At 44.1% G+C, this 23574-nt stretch overlaps 1 protein-coding gene across 1 annotated transcript in view; it reads right to left on the reverse strand.

The window, feature by feature from the left end:
• LOC120019821 (laminin subunit alpha-3-like) overlaps window positions 1-23574 on the reverse strand; it is a 108545-nt gene continuing 84971 nt past the window's right edge. Inside the window, exons 41-75 of the mRNA XM_038963234.1 lie at window positions 18375-18488; window positions 17215-17333; window positions 16878-17059; window positions 16701-16754; window positions 16452-16603; window positions 15825-15935; window positions 15593-15704; window positions 15217-15381; window positions 14755-14951; window positions 14426-14542; window positions 13762-13916; window positions 13048-13189; window positions 12796-12895; window positions 12561-12677; window positions 12006-12176; window positions 11587-11738; window positions 11046-11258; window positions 10668-10816; window positions 10414-10576; window positions 10143-10270; window positions 9430-9577; window positions 9175-9273; window positions 8909-9072; window positions 8598-8715; window positions 8237-8377; window positions 7935-8083; window positions 7603-7734; window positions 7176-7299; window positions 3412-3545; window positions 3143-3323; window positions 2488-2893; window positions 2226-2380; window positions 1947-2040; window positions 1666-1785; window positions 1-1443 (exon numbers count right to left, since the gene is read on the reverse strand). Of these exons, the coding sequence (XP_038819162.1) occupies window positions 1298-1443; window positions 1666-1785; window positions 1947-2040; window positions 2226-2380; window positions 2488-2893; window positions 3143-3323; window positions 3412-3545; window positions 7176-7299; window positions 7603-7734; window positions 7935-8083; window positions 8237-8377; window positions 8598-8715; window positions 8909-9072; window positions 9175-9273; window positions 9430-9577; window positions 10143-10270; window positions 10414-10576; window positions 10668-10816; window positions 11046-11258; window positions 11587-11738; window positions 12006-12176; window positions 12561-12677; window positions 12796-12895; window positions 13048-13189; window positions 13762-13916; window positions 14426-14542; window positions 14755-14951; window positions 15217-15381; window positions 15593-15704; window positions 15825-15935; window positions 16452-16603; window positions 16701-16754; window positions 16878-17059; window positions 17215-17333; window positions 18375-18488 (5124 nt within the window). The 3' untranslated portion in view covers window positions 1-1297. The remainder of the gene's footprint in view (window positions 1444-1665; window positions 1786-1946; window positions 2041-2225; window positions 2381-2487; window positions 2894-3142; window positions 3324-3411; window positions 3546-7175; window positions 7300-7602; window positions 7735-7934; window positions 8084-8236; window positions 8378-8597; window positions 8716-8908; window positions 9073-9174; window positions 9274-9429; window positions 9578-10142; window positions 10271-10413; window positions 10577-10667; window positions 10817-11045; window positions 11259-11586; window positions 11739-12005; window positions 12177-12560; window positions 12678-12795; window positions 12896-13047; window positions 13190-13761; window positions 13917-14425; window positions 14543-14754; window positions 14952-15216; window positions 15382-15592; window positions 15705-15824; window positions 15936-16451; window positions 16604-16700; window positions 16755-16877; window positions 17060-17214; window positions 17334-18374; window positions 18489-23574) is intronic.

Genomic DNA, 23574 nt, shown 5'->3' on the forward strand with positions numbered 1-23574 from the left:
GAACATTTAGAACGAATGACTGGATCGCGTCCATAGATACAGAACAAAAAGACTGAACGACTGGGTCGCGTTTCTGGCAACCGAAACAATAGAATGAACAGCCAGCCGGCTTGCGTGGCAACCCTAGATTTGTGCCGGGACTATATCTTGTGGAAGGATGAAACAGTATGAATAAATAAATACAAATTACTCTTTTTATGAAAATATGTCAATCATTATTTGAATATGTTGGTAACCCGTTGTATAAAATTGATAATGCTCTCGAAGCCGGTATTTGGAGGATACCCGTGCCTATATATCCTTCAAACACAGGTTTCTCGGGCATTGTCACTTATTTATCACAGACAGAGCTTTGTAGAACCAAAACCTACACAGCCTCTGCTTAACAAACTCGAACTCGAGAACGAATCATTTCGGGGGCTGCAGTTCTCGAACGACTTTGTGCTCATCACCCCCACGGCAGTCAAGCAATGCATTACGCCAACAGTCGTTCACAATATAGTCCGGGTGTGGCCACAATTAGACCTCATTTCAAATGTATCAAGAAATAATCTTATTTGTATGCCTCACAATCAACAAATGTAAAAAAAATTAAAGCACACGTTTACAAATCTCAGTCACAAATAAGCCCCGTATGGTGTACAAGAAGCTTGTAGAATTATGACTTTTGAGTTTTCAGTTCATGGTTCGACGGTAGGGGGTCCTGCGTATTCTGTGCATTACTGACTCGAACATAATTAGTAGAAATATTCATTATTTTGACTGAAGGAGTCGAAAAGATCAGAGCCAGTAAAAAGAGCCAAACTTCCCCATCTCTCTCACTCTCAGTTTTGTATTGCTATCCTTGTGGGGACCAAAAAATGGATTCCCATCCAAAATACTATTTTCCTTAGCCCCTAAATCTAACCCTAACCTTAACCTAACCATAACCATAACCCTAACCCCAAACCCTAAAACTATACCTAACCCTAACTCCTAACCTTAGCCCTAACCCTAAACGTAACTGTAACCACTAACCCTACATTTTATTCTAACCCTAATAGTAAACCTAACCCCTGAGCCTAAAATAGCATTTTTCCTCGTGGGGACTGTCAAAATGTCCCCACTTGTCCAAATGGTCCGTGTTTTACTATCCTTGTGACACACATGCACACACGCACACACACTTCTCTCTTTCACACACAACACTATCGCTCACACACATACATACACATTCTCTGTTTTTGGAACAGATTGCACGCAGCGGCTAGTGGACAGTGGATGTGGTCCCAGGATGTGGTCATGGAGTAGATTCTACTCAGCCAGCTGGACACTCTCTGAGGTTGAGTGGCCCGAATACCCCAGAGAGCCTCTCGAAGGAGATCGGATCCTCATTGATCTTCATGTTCTGGATGCAGCCCTCAAAGGACCCTGTGACTGGGAGGGATGGGTGCATGGACGTTTCTGCCCAAGGAAGAGACAGATACAGTACTGTAATCAAGAGGCATAATAATGATGGAGTCTACATTCAGTGGGACTTTGATTCATCCACCATTCACTGTACAATGGGATCTATAGGTTATTATTTGTGTAAAATACAAGGGGTTCTCTATTACAATCAACTCCAGGTCTGATAGGGTTTTAATGTATCTGTAAATTCAGTGACCTCTCCTCCAGAGTACCAACCTGGAATGCCGCCCACATAAAGTTGGTCTTTGGTCAGAGTGGGGGAGGAGGAAGGAGGTCCTATTTTGTGGTGGCCCTCAGTGTCCACATGCATCTCCACAACGTTGTTCCTCTTGATCACTGAGACAAGAAACACACACACACACACATTCCCCATCTGCGTCACCTATTACGTATTAAAGACACTTCTTACTGTGTTTGTAGCTACCTAGTTGGGTAGAGGCAAGTTATAACATGTGTAGGACAGAGGCAAGTTATAACATGTTATAACAAAAGTGTACCTGCAACTCTGTGGAACATTCCATCACACAAGGGCTGCTTGGGCCGAACGGAAACGCTGAATTCACCAGCTCCGTTGTTCACACGTGCCACCACCTGGAAAAACACATGCGCATCACAACACTGCCCAACAGACATGTCTGCAAGGAAACTCAGCCTAAAATCAGCCTGAACTGGAATCACGTTTTAAATGTCAAATCTAGCAACCATGCGCTAGAGAAACACTATTAATAAGGCTGTGACAGGCCCAGTCTTAACAGCCCAGTGCAGGCCAGGCTCACCTCTCCTCTGTGCATGTAGAGGCTGAGGTGGTGTCCAGTGTTGGGCCCAAGGCGAGGCCTGCTGGAGTTCCCCACATGGAGCAGAACACCAGTCAGACTCCTGGGACGCATGTCAAACACCACCTCAAAGCTGGAGCCCACCACAAAGGAATCATCTGGAACAGACATCATCATCATCAGCCTCATCATTGTTATGATTGTCATCATCATCATCTTCATCATGAACCATATTACCAATCTCAATGCTTAGCTTTCTACTCACTAATAATGACATATGCCCCTCTCCCTGAGAAGTAGGCCCCACTCTGTGTCTGTCCGTCAAAGCAGGGGCCAGCACCATGATTGGTGGTTGGCTCTGGCATGGGAGTGCCATTCATCTTGAAGTTACGCACACAGCCAATCACACTTTGCTTTGGGAGGAGCTTCCACTGAAAGTAAAGAGAAAACACAATACAATTTTGGGGTGTGAGTGTATGCTGTACTGTATGTGTGTGTGTTCGTGTGTTGCTTACCTTAAGTTCTGTGTTCAAGGAATCAGGAGCACTTCCCAGGTAAAGAGGAGAGATCAGTTCCATGGACGTGGCCTCATCACTGGTCAGCTGTCCATCCTGAGCCCTAATACCGTTCACTACCAACCGGAACTTCTTCTTTTCTAGGATGAATATTACCTGCAGAGGATGAGGTCACCAAAGATGACATTGTTTTTTGAGGGGCATGGTGAAAATGTTGAACCTGGGACACCAGAGACTTGGTGCAATCATGCGTCACTGAATGTAGTGACACAGTGATTTGGTACATTTCCAAAGAAACATTTTCAAAATCCCCAACATTGATCAACTACTACCATAGTTTGTGAATAATATGATGTGAAACAACATCACAGATTATAGATTTTTCTTAGATCTTAACCCACTGACCGAGTGCCATCTTCCATCGTTGTATGTCTCCCTGTTGAAGATCTCCCTCCCCTTGCCTACTGACAGCATGATCCTGCCCTTTGACAGGTAGAGAGCCACGTGAGAGCTCCCCCCTCTGGTGGCTGCATAGAACAGCAGGCCCTCGGCAGACTTGGTCCTAACGTCCAGGGAGAAATGAGGTCTAGTGGAAAGACACAGGAGTCAGGCCAGGGAGAGAAAGAAAGAGTGTGTGTGTGTGTGTGTGTGTGTGTGTGTCTGTGTCTACTCACCTGTGCTGGAGCACCTGGGGAGTGAGGCTGTAGCTCAGGCTACTCACAGTGCCCCCAATGTGGTAGGCATGTTTGACTAGAACAGAGTGTGCACACACAGAGAGACTGTCCTCTGACACCTCCATACCACCACCCTATACAACACACACAGGCACAGAGACACAGGAACTCAATATTAGAGAAAATGGCTAAAATACATGGGATTTATGGAAATAGTTTTCCGATCTCCAACAAGGCACTCTGGAAGGATTTGCCTTAGTCAATAGAAAAGTGGTTCTGAAATGCAAAGACAAAGTTTGGAGGATAAAGAGCTATGGTAAATATGACACTGTGTTTGATGATTAAAGCTCAAAGCTCAAGTTCAAGTCAATCACGCAGCAAACTGAACAAGGTCTTGTCTCAGTTTTCAATAGTAAACATGTATGAGCCCATTCTCATTCCTCAGTCCTTTTGGTTATCAATTGTAAGCCTCTGGGAGTTACAAACTGAGAAAGATGACTCCCATTTTGGGTTCAACAGGCCACTGCGAGCCGCCAGAACAGCTTCAATGCGCCTTGGTATAGATTCTACAAGTGTCTGGAACTCCATTGGAGGGATGCGACACCATTTTTCAAAAAGTGTTTTGTTGATGGTGATGGAAAACGCTGTCTCAGGCGCCGCTCCAGAATCTCCCATAAGTGTTCAATTGGGTTGAGATCTGGTGACGGAGACACACACATCTTTTAAACCCCCTATTCTCCTTTGAAACCCCTCTTTCAAAGTCACTGAGATCTCTTCTTCTAGCCACGGTAGCCAAAATAATGGTCAACTGGTCATTTTTCCACAAGAATTTCTCGCGACCCCACCCCAAACCTAATCATGATGCAACCTTAAAATATGTACAGAGTACATTTCTGTACGCTTCATTTTTTGTTAAAAAAAAACAAAACAATAAAGAAAATTTGGCGACTCCACTACAGTTCCCGGACCCAGACATGAAATACCATTGCCCTAATCATGATGGGATGTTAATTGCTTAACTCTGAACCCACAGCTGTGTGGAAGCACCTGCTTTCAATATACTTTGTATCCCTCAACTCAAATATTTGCTTTATTTTGGAAGTTACCTTTATGTTTCCATGTTCAAGTGCCTATTTCATAATACTCTCTCATTCCTCCACAAACATGACATGCTAATACCAGTTCTGTCAAATGAGGCATGATATGTCTTTAATGTTATTATTTGTTTCAGTTTAGGTACAGTATGTGTGATAGGGGGTATTTCAAAGAAAGAAAGAACGAAAGAACAAAAGAACGAAAGAATGGAATAGATAGAAGGGCATGGCCAGTATGGGTGGCTGTTGATTTGACATACTTTCTGAGGACAATTCGGCTGTAAGTGACTCTGCGTGTGCAACTGTGTGTTCTCAGTACACTCGTTAAAATATCTGTTTACCTTTAGTGTATTTGCATAAATACAAATGCATATACACAAATACAGTGCCTTCAGAAAATATTCACACCCCTTGACTTTTTCCACATTTTGTTGTGTTACAGCCGGAATAATTTTTAATTGATTAAATTGAGATTTTGTGTCACTGATCTACACACAATACCCCGTAAGTGGAATTATAGTTTTAGAAATATTCACAAGCTGAAATGTCAGGAGTCAAAAAGTAAACAACACTTCTGTTATGGCAAGCCTAAATAAGTTCAGTAAAAATGTACTTAACAAGTCACATAATAAGTTGCATGAACTCACTGTGTGGAATAACTGTGTTTAACATGATTTTTAAATGACTACCCCATCTCTGTACCCCATACATAAAAGTATCTGTAAGGTCTCAGTCTAGCAGTGCATTTCAAGCACAGATTCAACCACAAAGACCAGGGAGGATTTCCAATGGTTCGCAAAGAAGGGCACCTATTGGTAGATGGGTAAAAAATATATATATATCCCTTTCAGCATATTAATTACATTTTGGATGGTGTATCAATACACCCAGTCACTACAAAGTTACAGGCGCCCTTCTAACTCAGTTGCCGGAGAGGAAGGAAACCTGTCAGGGCTTTCAACATGAGGTCAATGGTAATTTTAAAACAGTTAGAGTTCAATGACTGTGATAGGAGATAACTGAGGCTGGATCAACATTGTAGTTACTCCACAATACTAACATAAATGACAGAGTGAAAAGGAGGAAGCCTGTACAGAATACAAATATTCCAAAACATGCATCCTATTTGCAATAAGACACTAAAGTAATACTGCAAAAAAGTGGCAAAAAAATTAACTTTTTGTTCTGAATACAATAGCGTTATAGCCAACACAGCATATCACGGAGTACCACTCTTCATATTTTCAAACATGGTGGTAGCCGCATCATGTTACGTGTATGCTTGTCATCAGCAAGGACTAGGGAGTTTTTTTATATATAAAAATAAACGGATTAGAGCTAAGCACAGGCAAAATTCTAGAGTAAAACTTGGTTCAGTCTGCTTTCCAACAGACACTTGGAGACGATTTCACATTTCGGCAGGTAAATGACCTAAAACACAAGGCCTTGTGTTTTGTAACTAGGCATCTCAGGAACATTAAATGTCGTCTCAGTAAGCAACTCCAGTGTAGATTTGGCAGTGTATATTAGCTAGTTTTGACTTAAATCGGCTTGAAAATCTATGGCAAGACTTGACCATGGCTGTCTAGCAATTATCAACAACCAACTTGAAAGGACTTGAAGAATATTTTTAAGAATAATGGGCAAATATTGTACAATCCAGTTATGCAAAGCTCTTGAAGACTTACCCAGAAAGACTGTAATTGCTGCCAAAGGTGATTCTAACATGTATTGACTCGGGATGGAATACTTTATTCAATACTCCGACATTTCCTGTGTCAGGTTCCAGTATCCACTTCAGGTATTCACAGGCCGTAACTATTATTATTAATTCCTAGTGCAACGTTCCAATTCTACACCGTCAGTCATTCCATAGTATAATAATATTATGATAGTACATCATATTATGATCATTCTTGTATTTCAGTATAGACTATTGATCATTTATTAGTCCAAGTCATTGTGAATAGGGAAAGCAGAGAGGGAGTAAGAACAAGGAAATGACTTAACATCAGGCTGGCTGTAACCAGATGGATTGATGGACTGATGATGATGGTGAATGAGAGGGTTAATAGATACTTGTGAATCACTGGTCAGATAAGTGGTTTATTGTGGTGAAACATGCTTAAGATAGAACAGCGTACAAATCAAAAGTGAAACGATGCTTATAAAATATATATTTTTAATAGTTAATAGTTTATATTTAATAATAGTAGTCATGATGATGTGGATGTCCATGCAGTAGTGTGTTTATCAGTCACGTACAATAGCAATGGGCTTGTGCAAACAATGTGCGAGATGCTAATATTGCTCATGTCAATATCAATTTGTCCTCATTAGTCGGCAGGTCTTCCTTCTCTTCATCTCTGGAAACAAAGCAGCACAACACAGTCAGAACAACTTATCAACACAACGTGCATGGGAAGTGATGAGTGGCTTGTTCCTAGCTAATCATAGTATAGTGTTATTGGAAACGTAGATTGAAGTCTTGTTCCATCATTAGGACAAGGATAAATGAATACAATTGTGATTGGTATGGCAAACAAAAAACATGCTTTCCTGTTGGTCTCACAAGTTGTGTGGTTATAAGAGTAGTCGTCAGTCAGGTAGGTAATTATTGTATGTTCATCATTGTTAACTGGGCTAGCTGAGTTCAATGTTCTTTCTCACCTTGCTGGAGGTGTTGCGGTCGAGCATCAGTTGTGGAGGTCTGTCAGAGCTACACATATCCAGCAGCACATCTCCTGTAGAGCTGAACTGACTCAGGTCCTCTGCTCTGTACAGAGAGTCAGGCCTGCAACACAACACACACAACAACTTTCAGGAGGTGGTACAACTAGAATAGTAACACTACATCTAATATCAATATCAGGACACCTTTGCACTATGAAAAGTGAACTATCAATGCACCACGGATGTTAACATGAAACCTTTCCTACAAAAATAAACTTCTAGTAGTTATGCTAGGTTATTATTTATTGGTTGCATTTCATATTCGATGTGTGTATTTTTTGGTATTCTGCCAGGCTCATTTGCAAAAGGCTCTCAGTATAACTAATGTTAGACATTATAATAATAAACAGTGATATTCGTTTACCTTCTCAAGTAGAGGTTGGAGATGCAGCCTTTGAAGGTGTCTTTCCCCAGGAACACAGAGTCTGGGTTTGAACTGAAGGAGCTTGAGGTTATCTGTCCTCCCACATCCTCGTCATCTATCCGCAGCTCGATACTGTAGGGCAACACGGGACAGTACTTATTTACACTATGTGTCAGTGGTTACCAATCTGTATAACTAGTGTGCTGTACTGTCACAACAATAATGTCTATGGTAAGTCTCAGTCATCACCAATCCATCATGGAACTGGATAAAGTTCAAATGGTGGGTTTAATAGCTTTCTATCAATCTATGTTGAATGTTTGATGTTCTACCTTTGAGAAGCCACCCTTCTGGTGGCAGTCAGGTAATGCCATTTGCCGTCCTGGTACTGCTTGCTTGATTTCAAAGATTTCCAAGCTGTGTCTTTGAACGTCAGGACCACATAGCCGTTGACCAAGGCAAGTTCGATGGCGCCAACACTCTGTCGGAGAACCGGGTAAGGATAAAGATAATTTCAAACAGTCAGGTCACTCACATTTGCTGTATCCTAAAACTAAAAATGTTAAAACAACAGTTGAAGAAAGAAATATGGAGCGAGAGAGAGGGAGAAAAAAGGGTGGTGTGGTCTACTAACCGACTCGGTGTTCTGCAGTAGGAGCCCATTTTTCTCAGAGCTCTTGAAACCCAGTGAGACTGTGACATCACTTGCCAGGCTGAAGCCTTCGAGAGCAGCTGACAGAGAACTTCCCACGTTAAACTCTGATTTACGAGACGCCTGGAACACAGAGACATTGTCATGCGGTTACTAACAGTGGACTGGAGTCAGTTACAGCATCTTGGTGGCATCAATATACACAGTAGTGGCACACAGAAATGGCTTCCTGACAGTATAACTAGGTCTCCAGTGAGTAAAGATTATAGTGGTAGAAATAAAAATATAATGCCGTGTTATTGACCATGTTTGAAAAAAGGTCTAGAAAAAGGTGAAGACTTACCAGGAAATCCGTGGGACAGCCCCGGCTGATGCCCACTTTCTCCTCGAAGGTGGGGTACTTGCTGTTGAGCTTGATGTTGTTCATGCAGGCCTTCAGTGGCTGGGCGGTGATGTTGTGTCTGTGAGCGAGAACACACAAACACAATGTTATTTAGACTCTGGTGTGATGTAGGGTTAAGGAAACAGTATACTACCAATAAGGCTTTACAACTTACTCAACATCCATGTAACATGGGCAGAGTTTGATCATTCAAATCGTAACGCCAAACATAATAATAATAATGTTCCTAGTAAGCAGGTGAAAGCACTCACCTTTCTCTCAGGGCTGGTGGCACGCCACCGATGTAGTAGTCTGCGAAGTCTCCAGGGGTGTACTCGACATTAGACTTGACCACCTCCTTGCCTGCTACACGGATCTTCATCTCTTGGCTTCCTTGAGACTCGATAATGATCAACACTTCTGCTTGGTCTGAATTCTAAAGAGAAGGGGGGGAAAAAAACGGGGAGAATTATTTGAGCAAACCAATGTGAGTTCTACAAATAACTAAATATCATCTATCTAGCGCCAACTGCCTTACCACTGGGAAGACTTTGGTAGCACTTTGTACTGGTTCTCTGAGCAAGTTACTATGGATGACAATGTAGCCTCTCTCAAACGTCACACAGTAGTAGTTGACCTGCGAAAAGAGGAAAACAAGCAACGTCAAAAAACACAGTCAGTGGGACAAACTGACGAGAGAAGAGAAACCTAACAGCTACTCAAGTGTCAACGATGGTACATCGTCAACTTTACCTCACCAAATGTTTCAATGTGAGCAGAGTAAGTAGCCTACCTCATTTCCAATGTAGAGGAAAAGCCCATTTTCTGAGCGAGTGGAGATGGTCTGGCCCAGGAGGAGGGTGGACACCTTGACACCTTGGGTGGACACCTTGGCATAACCAGTCCCCTCAAAGTAGTCAAACACCACTGGTTGGACATACCTGGGCACAGAGGGATTCAATCAGAATAGGGTTAAGGTTGTCGACTGTAAAACTCAAGATTTGGTCAAGACTAACTGGGGAGCTACATTGGGTGGTCGGGAAAACAGAAAATGCAAAAATAGAACTGGAGAGTACTTTGCTGCTCACAGAGCTACGCTGCTAACGCCCAGGTTTCATTCAACTGAATAGGAGCGAATCGCGCTATGCTAAAGTTTAGTGTCCAGTTTAGCAGGCTTGGAGTCAATCTAGCCACTTAACATGTTCACCAGTCAAGTGATAGACAGGGGAGATTGACTGTATAACAAGGACTCTGAGGAATATTGATTATGGGACTGTTATTCTTTGTTGTTCTCTGATCCAGGAGCATGATCTCCAATCAATACCTCATTAGGCTTGGTGATATCTGGTATTTTATTAGGATCCCCATTAGCTGTTGCAAAAGCAGCAGCTACTCTTTCTGGGGTCCACACAAAACATAATACAGAATGACATAATACAGAACATCATTAGACAAGAACAGCACTACATACATTAATCTACCAATCTCTTTGTTTGATGCTTATACCTCTTGCATGGACTCTCCAGGTTGACCTTGACAGCATTCTTAAAGTTGTATAGACTGATGAATCTGTCATTGAAGGTGGACAGCTCGATGCATCCCTTATAGTTGGGGTAGTTGAGGGAGGCTGGAGGCTGTAGAAACAACATTTTCAGATGTTATACAAGGTTGAAAATGCTTCAATCAGGAATCGTAATGCCACCTCCATTAGTCACTGAAAAAAGGTTATTTTCAGTCAATGTCATACCAAAATGTTGTTATGAAGTCAGGTGCTTACAATGAAGTTGGAGGGGTAGCCCCCGACGTAGAAGACAATGTCACTAGGGTCCAGGTTTAGAAGGTTCCTGGTCAGCTCTCCCTGCTTGCTGCTGGTCCGAGGTGGGTCCGGCTGGTTGGATGTGAACAGCTTGGTGAGGTTCACTTCTGCGTCTTGGTAAATTCTGAGAGATTGTAAGAGGTCAATGTTAGATCAGGGTTACTCACTGAAATCTAATTTCCCAAGACTTTTGATGGCCGAAGGTATGGTTTTACCTGCGCAGGTCCACCTTGTCAAAGAAGGAAGGCTCAGAGGGAGACCTAGTGATGAAGTCTGTCTTGATCTCATACTCTTCTCCATCCAGATTGTACACACAGAACAGCACGTTATTCCTCAGGGCCATGCCGATGAAGTCTTTAGACGACTGTGGGAGAGAGAGGGGAGGACAGTCAGTGTGAGCATTTCCAACCACAAGCAAACTGCCAAATGTACGCATGCCATTATTTCAATAATGAAATATACACATGTATTAGGAGAATGCCGACTGAAGTGCGAGAGAGCTTTTCTGAACCAAAAGAAAACTGTCAAATCTATATCATTCATTTTTTATTTTTCATTAGGAGAATAGGGACTACAAGGTCCAGTCCACTCACGTCTTGGTTGCCGAGGTAGAGTACGAACATGTCACTCGTGTCTGTGATCGTGGTGGCCTGTCTTCGTCTGCGTGCTCCGTCCCCTCGGTTGTTGGTGAGCTCTGGTCTCTGCAGGGACAGGGACAGGGACGTGTATGCCTTCAGGTCTTCTATATCCCTGGGGGGACGCAGCTCCACGTGGCCCTCCCCACTGAACTTCATAGGGACCACAATCTGGAGAGACAGGAGGAGACAAGGAGAGAGGTTGTACAGGGTTACTAAGGGACCAGCAGTGTAAAGAGAAATCAGTGTTCTCCTTTATGGGAATCACAACTGTCCATCAAATTCCCCAAAGGGCTCTGTCAAGACCTAAACCTGAAATCCTTCAAACTGAAATGGGTCTGACTCCATATATTCACGTCTTAATTCTCAACAGCACTCACTGCTGTAGAGACTGTATGGCCAGTGGAAGGGGTAACAGGTTATACACAGTGGGTATATCTGGTGGGGTGTGGACACAGGGTGTGTATAGAGTTATGTGTGTGTGGTGGTGCATTCGTACCCTATTGGCTGCGTCTCTAGCCTGCTCGATGAGCTCCTTGATCCTATTGATGTTATCAGAGACGTTGGTGACGGGGGAGAGCTGAGAGCTGAGCTCCTCCACCTCCGAGATCTTATCCTGCAGAGACGGGATGCTGTTCAACAGATTCTTTACTGTGGATGGGGGGAGGGGGAGAGACATAACAAGAGAGAGAGAGAGAGAAGTTAGACCTTTTAACCATTTCACACCTGAACAAAACAGGAAAGGAGTGGACAATCATCACAGTACATACAGTACTGTTCATGCATGGTAACACCATTTTAATAAGATAAGTCATATTTATTCCATTGAGAGAAATCTCATTTTACAAGGAAGCCCTCTTTATGGGTGTCTATTCCCTCCAGCCTATGCAGACATAGGTTAGTGGAGTGATTATTCACCTGATTTGTCCACATCGTCCATGATGCTGCCGAGGTTGGAGTCGGAGGGCATGACGTTGAATTTGTCCACTTCCTCTCTGATGGCGTTCAGTCTGTCCATGGTGGTGCTGGCCGTGTCATTGGCAGACGCTGCCTTCCTCTTCGCCTCATCTAGCATGTCTCCTATATCATCTGAGAGAAGGAGAGGGGGAAGGAGGGAGGGAAGGAGAGGGGTAAGGAGGGAAGGAGGAGAGGGGGAAGGAGGGCGGGAGGAGGGAAGGAGAGGGGTAAGGAGGGAAGGAGAGGGGGAATGAGGGAGGGAGGAGAGGGGGAAGGAGGGAGGGAGGAGAGGGGGAAGGAGGGAGGGAGGAGAGGAGAGGGGGAAGGAGAAGGGGGGAAGGAATGAAGGAGGAGAGGGGAGGGGGAGGGAGCGATTAGCGATGAGGGGATGATGACACTTAAGTCAAAGCACTCTCATAACTCATATTTCGCTCTTCCATTGATCAGTACATTTTCCATAATTTGAGATGATCTATCAGACATCCTCTGGTCCTCCTACTACCCGAGCCAATGTACCTCTCTGGATGTTGTTCAGCTCTGCCTGGGCATCCAGCAGGTCCGTCTCCAACGCTTTCTTCTTATTCTCTGCGTCATTCAGGCGCTTCTTCTGGGCTGTGAGGTCATCAGAGGCCTCTGTCGAGTCAAAACAGAGCTTAGTTAAGCCTTAACTATGCCATTACATTTAGGCCACATGTATTTAGTTGGCTCCTTACGCACTCTAAAAACACTATTACAACTTATAGCAACATACCTTTGAGATCTTTTTCTGCGTCCTTGGCATCCCTCAGTAGGTCGTTCCCGCTTTCTTTCAGATTCTTAGCTCTCTTTGTCAGGTCCTCTTTCTTCACATCCTAGATTGAAAAATAATGAAGAAAAGAAGAAGAAAAAAGTTTAAGAATATTGCAGAAACAGAAGGTGGACAAAAGACACATCAGCTTAGAGTTATGTGCTGTGGAGTCAACATCTCCCTGGTATGGGTCTAGTGGCTAGACTGTGGACTCACCTTCAGGGCTTTGTCAGCTGCATCTTTGGCCTCCTTGGCTGCCTTCTCTGCAGCATTGACCGCATCTGTGATGTTCTTGTAGGCCTCAATGGCGTCCATGGCATCACGCACATCAGAGCGGCCACTCGAGTCCCTTACAGCACTGTGACATAGGAAGACGAGACAGGGGCGGGGGGAGGAGGAAAGAGAGAGGTGGGGGGGGGGGGGGGGGGGGGGTAGAGAGAGTGTGAGAGGGGGGTAGAAAGAGACAGAGGAAGGAAGGGAGAAGGGAGAACAGAAGAGAGAGAGTAAAGGTAAACACACACATCTGGATTTTCAGAAATGTCAATAAACCAAATGGAACAACAAACATGCAGCCTGAGGGGGATCTAGCGGATGGCAGATCTATCTGGCACGACCCACTGAGGATGAAAACCACGCGACATAAACGTCCCTGTTAAAGAACCACAACTACCGCCACTAACATTACTTCAATACTATGTCGTTGCTGCTTGGGGAACCTTTTGAGTTGATTCTCTACTGTTATCTTGAATTACGTGCTGCTGAGGAATTATGGCTTCCCATTGAAACTAACATGGGCAATACAGTCTTGAGACCATTTAGCTTAAACTACACAAACCAACAGCAGAAACTGCCTTGTCGTCATAACCCAGGACCCATCCCATCCCTGGTCTACGAGAACATGTCCCCACATCCCAGGTCCCCATGACTCACTCTTGTAGTTCCTTGGCCAGCTTGGCCAGGTTCTCAGCGTGTCTCTCTGCTCGCTCCACAATGTCCTCCTTGGCCGCGGCCTGGGAGATGGCGTTGACCTTCTTGGTGAGGTCAGTCCTGGCACCGTCCAGTTGGGCAGCTAGCTGTTCATACTCCTGGAGAGGAGAAAGACAACAGGGTCACATTCATTAGGCACCAAATGGAAGAAAACATGACTGAAACAGGGAGGGACTACCTGAACTTGTCCATTAACAAATGGTAAAGTTTGCTTTCCGTTGCAAACTGTTTGGCTACGTTTTGTTACCGTATGCCCTAATGAAGAGAACAGAAGAACCACTGTAGGCACAGGAAACACAAGCAAGGACATACCATCCTCTTTACCTAAAGTCATGATTTTATCAAATACAAGCATTGATTGTTATCTGAGTGGCTGGCAAGTTAGGACTCAACCACTAACATTTGAGAATCTAGAGTAACTGCCATTTCAGAATCAAGTATTGTCAAAATATGTTGTGTACATTGGCTGTAACATTACACTAGTTAGGATCATATGTGTACCGGAGATGATAGATGCATCACTGACTTAGGTATATTGAATTTGACTATGCACATGAGGTAATATGCAGTTGTAACATGAGATGACATGGATGGTCTGTGTGCTTACAGTCTTGCTGTCATTCAGCATTCTCAGGAGGTCCTCTGTGGCCTTCAGCTGATCTTCTGCCATGGCTATCTGGTCCTGGACCTTCTTCCGCTCCTTCTTCAGGTCCTCCATACGTTTCTGAAGAACAAACATTAATTTGGTTCAGAGCACATTAGGCCTATTGCCATAAGATGTCAATTTTTGGGGGAAAAATGATTACCCTAACCATGAAAGAAACCATAGCAACGGACTAAACCACATGGTTACCGCACACAGTAGCTGCCTATACGTGATAGCATTGTACCATCATGTTAAAAGAAAATACTAAATACTGAGAGTTTTATTATTACCAGGATGTCTTTCAGTGCCTCTGAGTTGAGTCCGTTCTGAGAGTTGGCTTTCTTCACCATGTCCCCAGCCTGTTTCAGAGCCTCATCCAGGTCCTTCAGTTTAGCTTCATAGTCCTTCAGAAGACCCTTCACCCTCTTGGCTGCTGCCTCATTCTGATCATACTGCCTGGTCACATTAGCCTTGATGTAGTCCAGCACTGGGAGAATAGAACAGAATCGAACAGAATATACATTTTAATTCTTGACCGAAAAAAGAAAAAAGTCTCACTATTTTATTCGGTTGCTGATGGTATCAAACAAAGTAGTCATCGCCATTGTGACATTATGCTTCTTATCTGTATCCTAACTCAACCTAATCCAGTAATGTTCAAGAACATCAGAGTTACCGTACGAGCTTCTAATCTTATGAAAGAAAAGCCTTGAGGGATTTGAAGAGATTTGGTTACACAGCAGACTACTTACGTTTCTGGGCCTCGTCTCTCTCTTTCTCGGCTGCGTCTTTCTGGGGGTTGAAGTTTCTCTTCTCCATCTCCTTCACCATGCGTTCAGCGTCGGATAACATCTTAGCCAGGTTCTCACTGGGCACCACATCACCGGAACCAGACTCTTTCAGCTGCTGCAGCAGGGCTACACACAACACACACATTCAGGTTGAGATATATCAGGGAGGGAAAGGGAGAGAAAGCAACAGAGGGAGAGAGAAAGAGAGAAAGGGTGAGAGAGAGAAAACAGAAAAATGAAAAGGAAAGAGGATCATTTGGCTAGAGAGATAGATATATAGACAGAGGGGGGGCAAAGAGATCAGGCCAGTTAAGAGAACAAGGACTTGATTGTTTACCCAGGATCTTCTGGAGCAGGTTCTTAGCCTCAGTGTCCAGGTCTTTAGCTCTCAGATGGGTCTTACCCACATCACCCAGCACTTTCTGGGCATTCACAGCCCTGTCATCCGCCTGATGGACAACACAGAAATAGACACAAACATTAGCTCTCCAAAGCCAGCACACACAATCCCACACATGACAGGGGGGGGGAAAAAAGACACCAAGAAAGAAAGAGTTCCAGTCCAATACCTTTTCTTTGAGAGCGCTGATATCCTCGTTGACACTGAGAGTGTCCTGCTCCAGTTGGCTAACCTTGGGCTTTTGGCTGTTCACACTGGAACTGAACTTGCTCACCAGACTCTGTGGAGGGAACACACAGTCTATTGTTTAACGCTTTATTATCAGATGAGATGGCGAGAGAGAGAGAGCTACAGTACAATGGGATATGGTTGGTTGTTGACTCCTCAGGCTGTCAGAGAGGTTGACTGAGTGACTCGTTTACTCCTGTTGGTTTGATAAACGCTTACAGCGTATGCTCAAATGGAGCGTATGAGTTGCTGAGATCCCAAACGCGTGGGAGTTCAGCTCTGACATGTGTTGACACACAGCTCTGGGACAAACTGACTGAGATCGCTTATCAGCAGGATTCTGGAATGTTCGAGTACGCACACACCCTTTACCGCTCTGTGTGTGTGTGTGTGTGTGTGTGTGTGAGCATTGATGTACATCTATCCACACGGTATCTGCGTTTAGGTAATTTGCTATGTTTTGAAGTCCTCTCCCATCCTTTCTGTGGCCTGTATAGCCAGAGGGCAGGGTGGTACACTTCACTGCTGTAACAGTACATGTATGCCATTAATATATACAATATAATACCTTGGTCTCTGTGATGGTATTCTCCAGCATCCTGAGTCGGTCCTGAGAGGAGGCGGAGATACTGGCGTTATCCAGCTGAGTCTTAATCCTGCCCAGCTCCTCATCCAGACGCCCCAGATCGTTTAGTAAGGTCTCGGCGCAGTCGTCACACTCTGAGAAGCCCACACAGACAAACGTAATCAACCGCTGATCATGATGAGGTAGGTACTCTCATTGGATCCATCACGCTGTCACGACAGAGACACTAACCTTGGCACTGCTCGTCTGTGTTGGTGTCCCCTGGCTCCAACGTATTCTTGCACACTGCAGAAAGAGCAACATTATACATTGTATTTATTTTGACGAAGAAAATGAAACATCTACAGAGTAAAGCTTTACCAATAGACGCAATGCGCCGTCATGTCTCAGTACGGTATCCACACTCACCACCAGTCCTGGAGTCACAGCTGTTTCCGTTGCCGCTACAGTCACAAGGCCTACAGCTTCCTCCGGCTGTCAATGGATCACCGTGGTAACCAGGAGCGCATCGTTCACAACTGTCTCCTGCGTAGCCTGGTCGGCAAACACACTGGAACCCTCCAACAACCTCTCTGCAACCCACCGCAAAACTATAGTGGAATGATGAAGAAACAGGAGTTAGTTTGATACCCTCAGATCCTGGGCCAGCCACTGTAAGTGATATACAGTACAAGGGTTTGATTTCACCAAAGGAGCATCTACTATGGTTGACCTTGCCACTGATTGGTTCTTTGGTGACACTGACCTGTTAGCTGGCACACTAAAGGGGCACGGGCACACCCGGCATGATCTCTGGGCAGCGTCTCCATAGTAACCGTCTTTGCAGTGCTCACACCTGTCCCCGGCTGTGTTGTATTGGCAGTTCTGTCCAGAGGAAGAGTAGTAAACATGTGTTAGACTACATCATGTGAGTACCAAAAGAACAGTCTTTGAATGGTGGGGTCGTCAAATACTAGTCCTTCATAATGGACATGTTCCTATCTGTTCAGTTTGCACAGTGAACAACAGCACAAGGTACAGTAAATCAGTGTATTCTTCATATGAGTAAATAGCCAAGTCACAAAGAAAACCTATAGCCTCACTAAGTTGTTGAAAAGTCCATAACAAATACCACAGTGAGTCTAAACACACTTTGTCCTTCTGTAGACATAGTCACACTGACATACTCCAGCCCAGAGTAGATCCAACGACAGGCTACATTATGTCCCTTTGTATCTCAAAGGACGGTGGTTGTCATCCCTCTCTACCATAAACGACTAACATTTCTGTCCTAATTCATCCCAAAGAGGGATTTTGATGGTACAGAGAGAGTGCGTGTTCAGCCTGTACTCCTTAGGCCTAGATAGAGGCACAGGCCTGGTCTTGAGTGGCTTGCGTAAGATGAGAGGAGACAAGAGCGGGAGGGAGAGAGAGATGAGAGAGAGAGAGGGGAAGTGAGAGAGGGAGAAAGGAGAATATAGAGTGCTTTTAGAGATCTAGAGTTTCACTGGGAGACAGCTAATGTAGACCCATATCACAATCATATATAATCACCATCATCCAATAGTTTAATGTGGTTAGCCGTCCATGGTACAGAACAGTATGTGGGCATCAAGGCGGAGTGGGAAGCCCACCCCATGCCCTGTGGCGTGGGGTGTGAGGTCTAGACTATGACTGCTGGGCTGTGGCTCACCCTGATGGAGTCACATAGGCTGACATAGGTGTTGCCCAAGTGGTTATCACTGAATTCCTTAAGGGCTTCTTTAAGCTCACAGGTTTTGAATGATTGTAATTCAGAAGCACTGTGTGTGTTCGTGGTACGTGGTATGTACAGGACACACATACTTGCGGGTTCCCTGGCGATCATGTGACAACAATAAGAAATAATAGAAGACAATAATACAAATATAAAGTGTGTGTTCTTACCAGGCACCTCCCTGTCCTGTCGTCACACTCGTTGGCGAGGCCGTTACAGAAGCAGGCCACACAGCGACCCAGGTAGGGCCCACTGCCGTCCCTATAGTAACCACGAGCACATTTCTGGAACAGAGAAACACACAGACATTTATACAGATACATCAAAATACATAGATACAACAACATCATACAGAAAAACAGAATTTTGAAAGTGATTCCTATCTCAATGGGACCCTCCTGGATGAATACGAATTCTATCACAAACAGAACAGAATCCTAAAACACACATTTCAAAACGACACACTTAGTTCCCACACAGAAGAACACTTCACCATTCAAAGTGGCAGTGTTTGAGGAGATACAAGCAATCAGAGTTTACGTCGTGTCACCAGCACCACGCTGAGCACAAGACGAGTGTGTATTCATCCTTAACGCACCGCCGCAACTCAAAAGCCAAACACACCCTTCGCTCTATAGGATAACGGTCTGGAAGTCAACTGATATCCTACAAGTCTACCTCGTACACGGAGCAGCCAAGCATACATTACAATAAGTCTATTTGTAACCCAACAGAAATCCATCGTTTTACCTGGATCTGAGAGCTGGCATCTTGGTCGTCAAAAGACGGGTACTGAACAGTCTGTCCTCGGTCATTCACAGAAGAATACTGGACTCTCTGTGTACCCTGGTCATTCACAGAGGGGTAATGTACTCTCTGTCCGCCCTGGTCATTCACAGAGGGGTAATGTACTCTCTGTCCGCCCTGGTCATGTAGGGAAGGATAATGTATCCTCTGTGCCTCTCGGTCATGCTGTCTGGGATAGCGGTTCCTCTCTTCCCTGTTAATGGGTCTGTGTCCTGCGCTGCATAGTCCCAGTAAGATTCCCCACAGCAGGGTCTGAAATAGCATGCCTGTCCCTCTGCCTCTCCAGGGGCTGTGTACACGCGTGTCTGACATTGCTCACGTTTCGTCTGAAATAACTCCCTGCTCTCCCCTGCCTCTGCCTCTTAAACACACACACACACTCCCACACGTAGAGGACACGCCCCTTCACTCACCTACAGTACCTTAGTCAGCAGCCAGTCAGAGCAGTGTAGCAACACGCACACCCACACGCTGACCAACGTGCGCGTTAGGGTTGGGCGTTCTCCAGATGTTCATACCGTCATACCGCTTCTGTACCATACCGGGGTATACGGTATTACTGGAAGCGCACAAAACAATTTAGGCAACAGGGATCTTGATCCAGGAGGGGATGAATATGTCTAGTCTGCGTACCAGTGTTTTTAACTAACATGCCACAGAGACTGTCCTTTCAGGAATCTCAATGCTCAATATGTAGCTGGATTGATGGCGGAGTTGCTCATTGGTTGTTGGGAAAAACATCAATATTTTCCATGACAACATGTAGAGCCTCGAAAATAGGTTCATTTTTTTTTTAAATTACTTTATTGAAAATCAAAACGTCCAAACACATTCGTTACTATTTCCACTTCCGAAAATACAATGTCACTTACACACAAAGGGTCGACAGGAAAATCGTCAGAATGTACATAAGCCTCCTCATCCACATATAAAAAGGTTGCTAGGGTGGGGCTCCACCTGGGAGCCTGAGTGAGTTTGTGTTGAAGTGTGTCTATAGATGTGTTCACAGGGTATATGTGTGAGCATGCCAGTGTGACTGTGGTTCTGTGAATAATAGTTGGAAATCTCCAGACAGTGCAGAAGCAGCAGTCACACCTGAATCATGCAGTCCAAACACGAAGCAGTGGAGACAGTTGGGCGTGGTAGTTAGTTGGATCTGTGTATGTACTATTTGGTGTCGGGTGGTGAGTAACAACGTCCCAGGTTGCCAGATGCCACGCCCGGCTATGTGTCAGGGCGCCGCTCCTTTTTCTAGCGCCGCAGGGTACATATTATCCATTTCCTCTGAACACACCTGACTAGAGGATGTTGACGTCTCCCACACACACAGGTAGATCATACTCTCGCTATGGTAACAGGGCTTCGAGCACAATCGCAAAATGGGGAAAACAACTCAATCAACCCACATGAAAAAATACTATAGTATACTATGGTATAAATACTGTAGTATTCACTGTAGTGTTTTTGCAGACTAAAATGCAGTATACTGTAGTATTTACAGTTAACTATAGTATAAATACTGTAGTAAAAGAACTAGTATATAAACAAAAAATGATGTAGTGTTTTTGCGGACTGTAATATACTGTAGTATTTACTGTACTGTTTTTGCTGACTCTAGTATACTGTAGTATTTAATGTAGTGTTTTTGAAGACATTGCTGTAGTATTTACTGTTTTATTACTTTTGACCCCCAAAAAATCACATTTTCCATAACCTGTAAGTAGGTGGGACTGGGGTCTGAACGGATAGTTATATAACCTGTAGGGAACACAATATATGGTCTATATTTGTCATGTAGGTATCTCACTTATGGGTGGCACAATTTGGGATATGGTGGAGGGGAATGGGCTGGGTATAAATTTAATACTGTTAAAAAAGTGTATTGTTTTAGCGGACGGTAGTGTTTTTGCTGTAGTATTAATATAGTATTACTGTAGTATTTACTATAGTATTCTACAGTATACGATACTAAGCATTACACATGATCGAGGGATACTACAGTGTGTAGCATAGTATTATACAGTATACTACACAATTATATAGAAAGTTAAATGAAAATCTACGACAAAGTCATCAGGGCCTTAGGGTCTCACTTTGTTAATAAGCTATTGCCGGTGAAACAAAATCGAAGCTTCCTTGGCATGTCAAACTCCCATCCCTAAGGGTTGCACACGGGCAATTCCACGGCAACAAAGTGATGCTGAAACCATGATCGCAATGTTAAACAAACCATACAACTCTATGCACAATGACGACTTAAGACTGCAATATGTAACTATTTGGGAGACCCGACCAAATTCACGTAGAAATGTGAGTTATAGATCTGTCATTCTTATTGACAGCAAGCCTAAGCGCTATTTCTACGCTTCCCATTCTTACTTTTGGTTTTTGTGTCTTTTACTTTCAGCTTCAAACAGCTGAAAATACAATATTTTTGGTTATGGAAAAGATATTTCACAGCGGTTTAGATGGTATAATGATTCGGTAACACTTTACTTGCTTTTTTGTTGTTGTCACAAATTGAAATTAAGCAAACTATTACAATTTTAGCAACCAGAAAAGTGTGATTTCTGCATAGTGCATCTTTAAAAAAAAAATCTCTGCACCTTTTACAAAAACACATTTCAGTTCAGTAACAGAATGACGATGTGTGGTTTGTGCCGTCATTCTTTAAAAAATCGGAGTCTCAGCATCACTCTGTTACCGTGGAATTGTCCACACTGAAAATGCATACATTTACAGTCGAGTGATGTACAGAGTTCCATTTAATACGTGGATTCTGAGGGGAAAATGCTTCCATCCAACTTTTCCTAATTGGAGTAGGAGACCCACCCGCGTACTAAACAACCTCAGGGAAGAATTTGGTTCTAATGTTCTAAATGTCGTACTGTATGTTTTTTCAAATTGTATTTGATTTGAGCTGCTGTTACTATGACACAACGGAGCGGTTTACAGCAGTGGTATAATCTTTAATATTATGTCTGCGTGATTGTGCATCTTATCCCTCTCCCTCGGGCTACTGGGCTTGGCTGATGAAACACACACACTTTATTCCGGGACATTCCACAAAGGCTTGTTTAAACCGTTGGCTCTTCAATGGGCTGATGGATTTTTCCTCTGCCTGCCTGTGACCTCACTCACCCCAGGCTGGGCGTGGCACCATTGTTAGGGCGTGTCACGACAAAAACCCCACAGCGGGGAGGGGAGTTCTCGCTCTTCTCTTCTCCAAAATGACTAGATCGGTCGGTCAACACCTCTCCCTCTCATCCCCTCCTGTCTTCTTTCTCTCTCTTACTTTCTCCTAATCCTTTTCTCCCTCCATCTTGCCCCCTCTCTTTCCCAATCCCAAACCGACCCCTAGGACATAGCCCCAAGCCCTTACACACTTGATGTGCATCTGAGAGCTAAAAGTCCCCCTATCCTTGGACTCATTACCATCTCCAAAATAACAAAAACACCAAGGCACCTCTGGAGTACTCTCTTAAAGTAACTGCCCAGTGAAAATCTCACTTTTAAAAGTTCATATTCTGTTAACTCATGTCCAAACAATGTTGTCCAGCACTTGTTGGACAACATTGGAGAAAAAAACACTTCAAAAACCACACCTGAAACATACCGTTGAAAACATTATTGCTATTTCCTCAAAGAACATGATGTCATCTCCCTGAGGATGATGCGCTGGCCAATCAGCGATCTACTTGCCTGCAATATTTTTAATGACCGTATACGCCCACACCATTCTGTTGTTGAGGTAAGCCCACGCCATTCTGTTGTTGAGGTAAGCCCACGCCATTCTGTTGTTGAGGTAAGCCCACACCATTCTGTTGTTGAGGTAAGCCCACACCATTCTGTTGTTGAGGTAAGCCCACACCGTTCTGTTGTTGAGGTAAGCCCACACCATTCTGTTGTTGAGGTAAGCCCACACCATTCTGTTGTTGAGGTAAGCCCACACCATTCTGTTGTTGAGGTAAGCCCACACCATTCTGTTGTTGAGGTAAGCCCACACCATTCTGTTGTTGAGGTAAGCCCACACCATTCGGTTGTTGAGGTAAGCCCACACCATTCTGTTGTTGAGGTAAGCCCACACCATTCCAACACAGAAAAGCTTATTTTTGTCATAGCTAATTAAACATTTTGGGAAGGAAAACTATGTCAATCATATTGTACACTGGATGTACATTAAGAACAACTTCCTAATATTGAGTTGCACCCCCCCTCCCCCCCTTGCCCTCAAAACCGCCTCAATTCGTTGAGGAATGGACTCTACAAGGTGTCGAAAGTGTTCCACAGGGATGCTGGCCCATGTTGACTCCAATGCTTTCCACAGTTCTGTGAAGATGGCTGGATGTCCTTTGGGTGGTGGACCATTGTTGACACACATGAGAAACTGTTGAGCATGAAAAACCCAGCAGCGTTGCAGTTCTTGACACAAACCGATGCGCCTGGCACCTACTACCACACCCCATTCAAAGGCACTTAAATATTTTGTCTTGCCCATGGTACACATACACAATACATGTCTCAATTGCCTCAAGGTTAAAAATCCTTATTTAACCTGTCTCC

Source organism: Salvelinus namaycush, chromosome 25, assembly GCF_016432855.1.
Source record: "Salvelinus namaycush isolate Seneca chromosome 25, SaNama_1.0, whole genome shotgun sequence".
In the NCBI taxonomy this organism is placed as follows: Eukaryota; Metazoa; Chordata; class Actinopteri; order Salmoniformes; family Salmonidae; genus Salvelinus; species Salvelinus namaycush.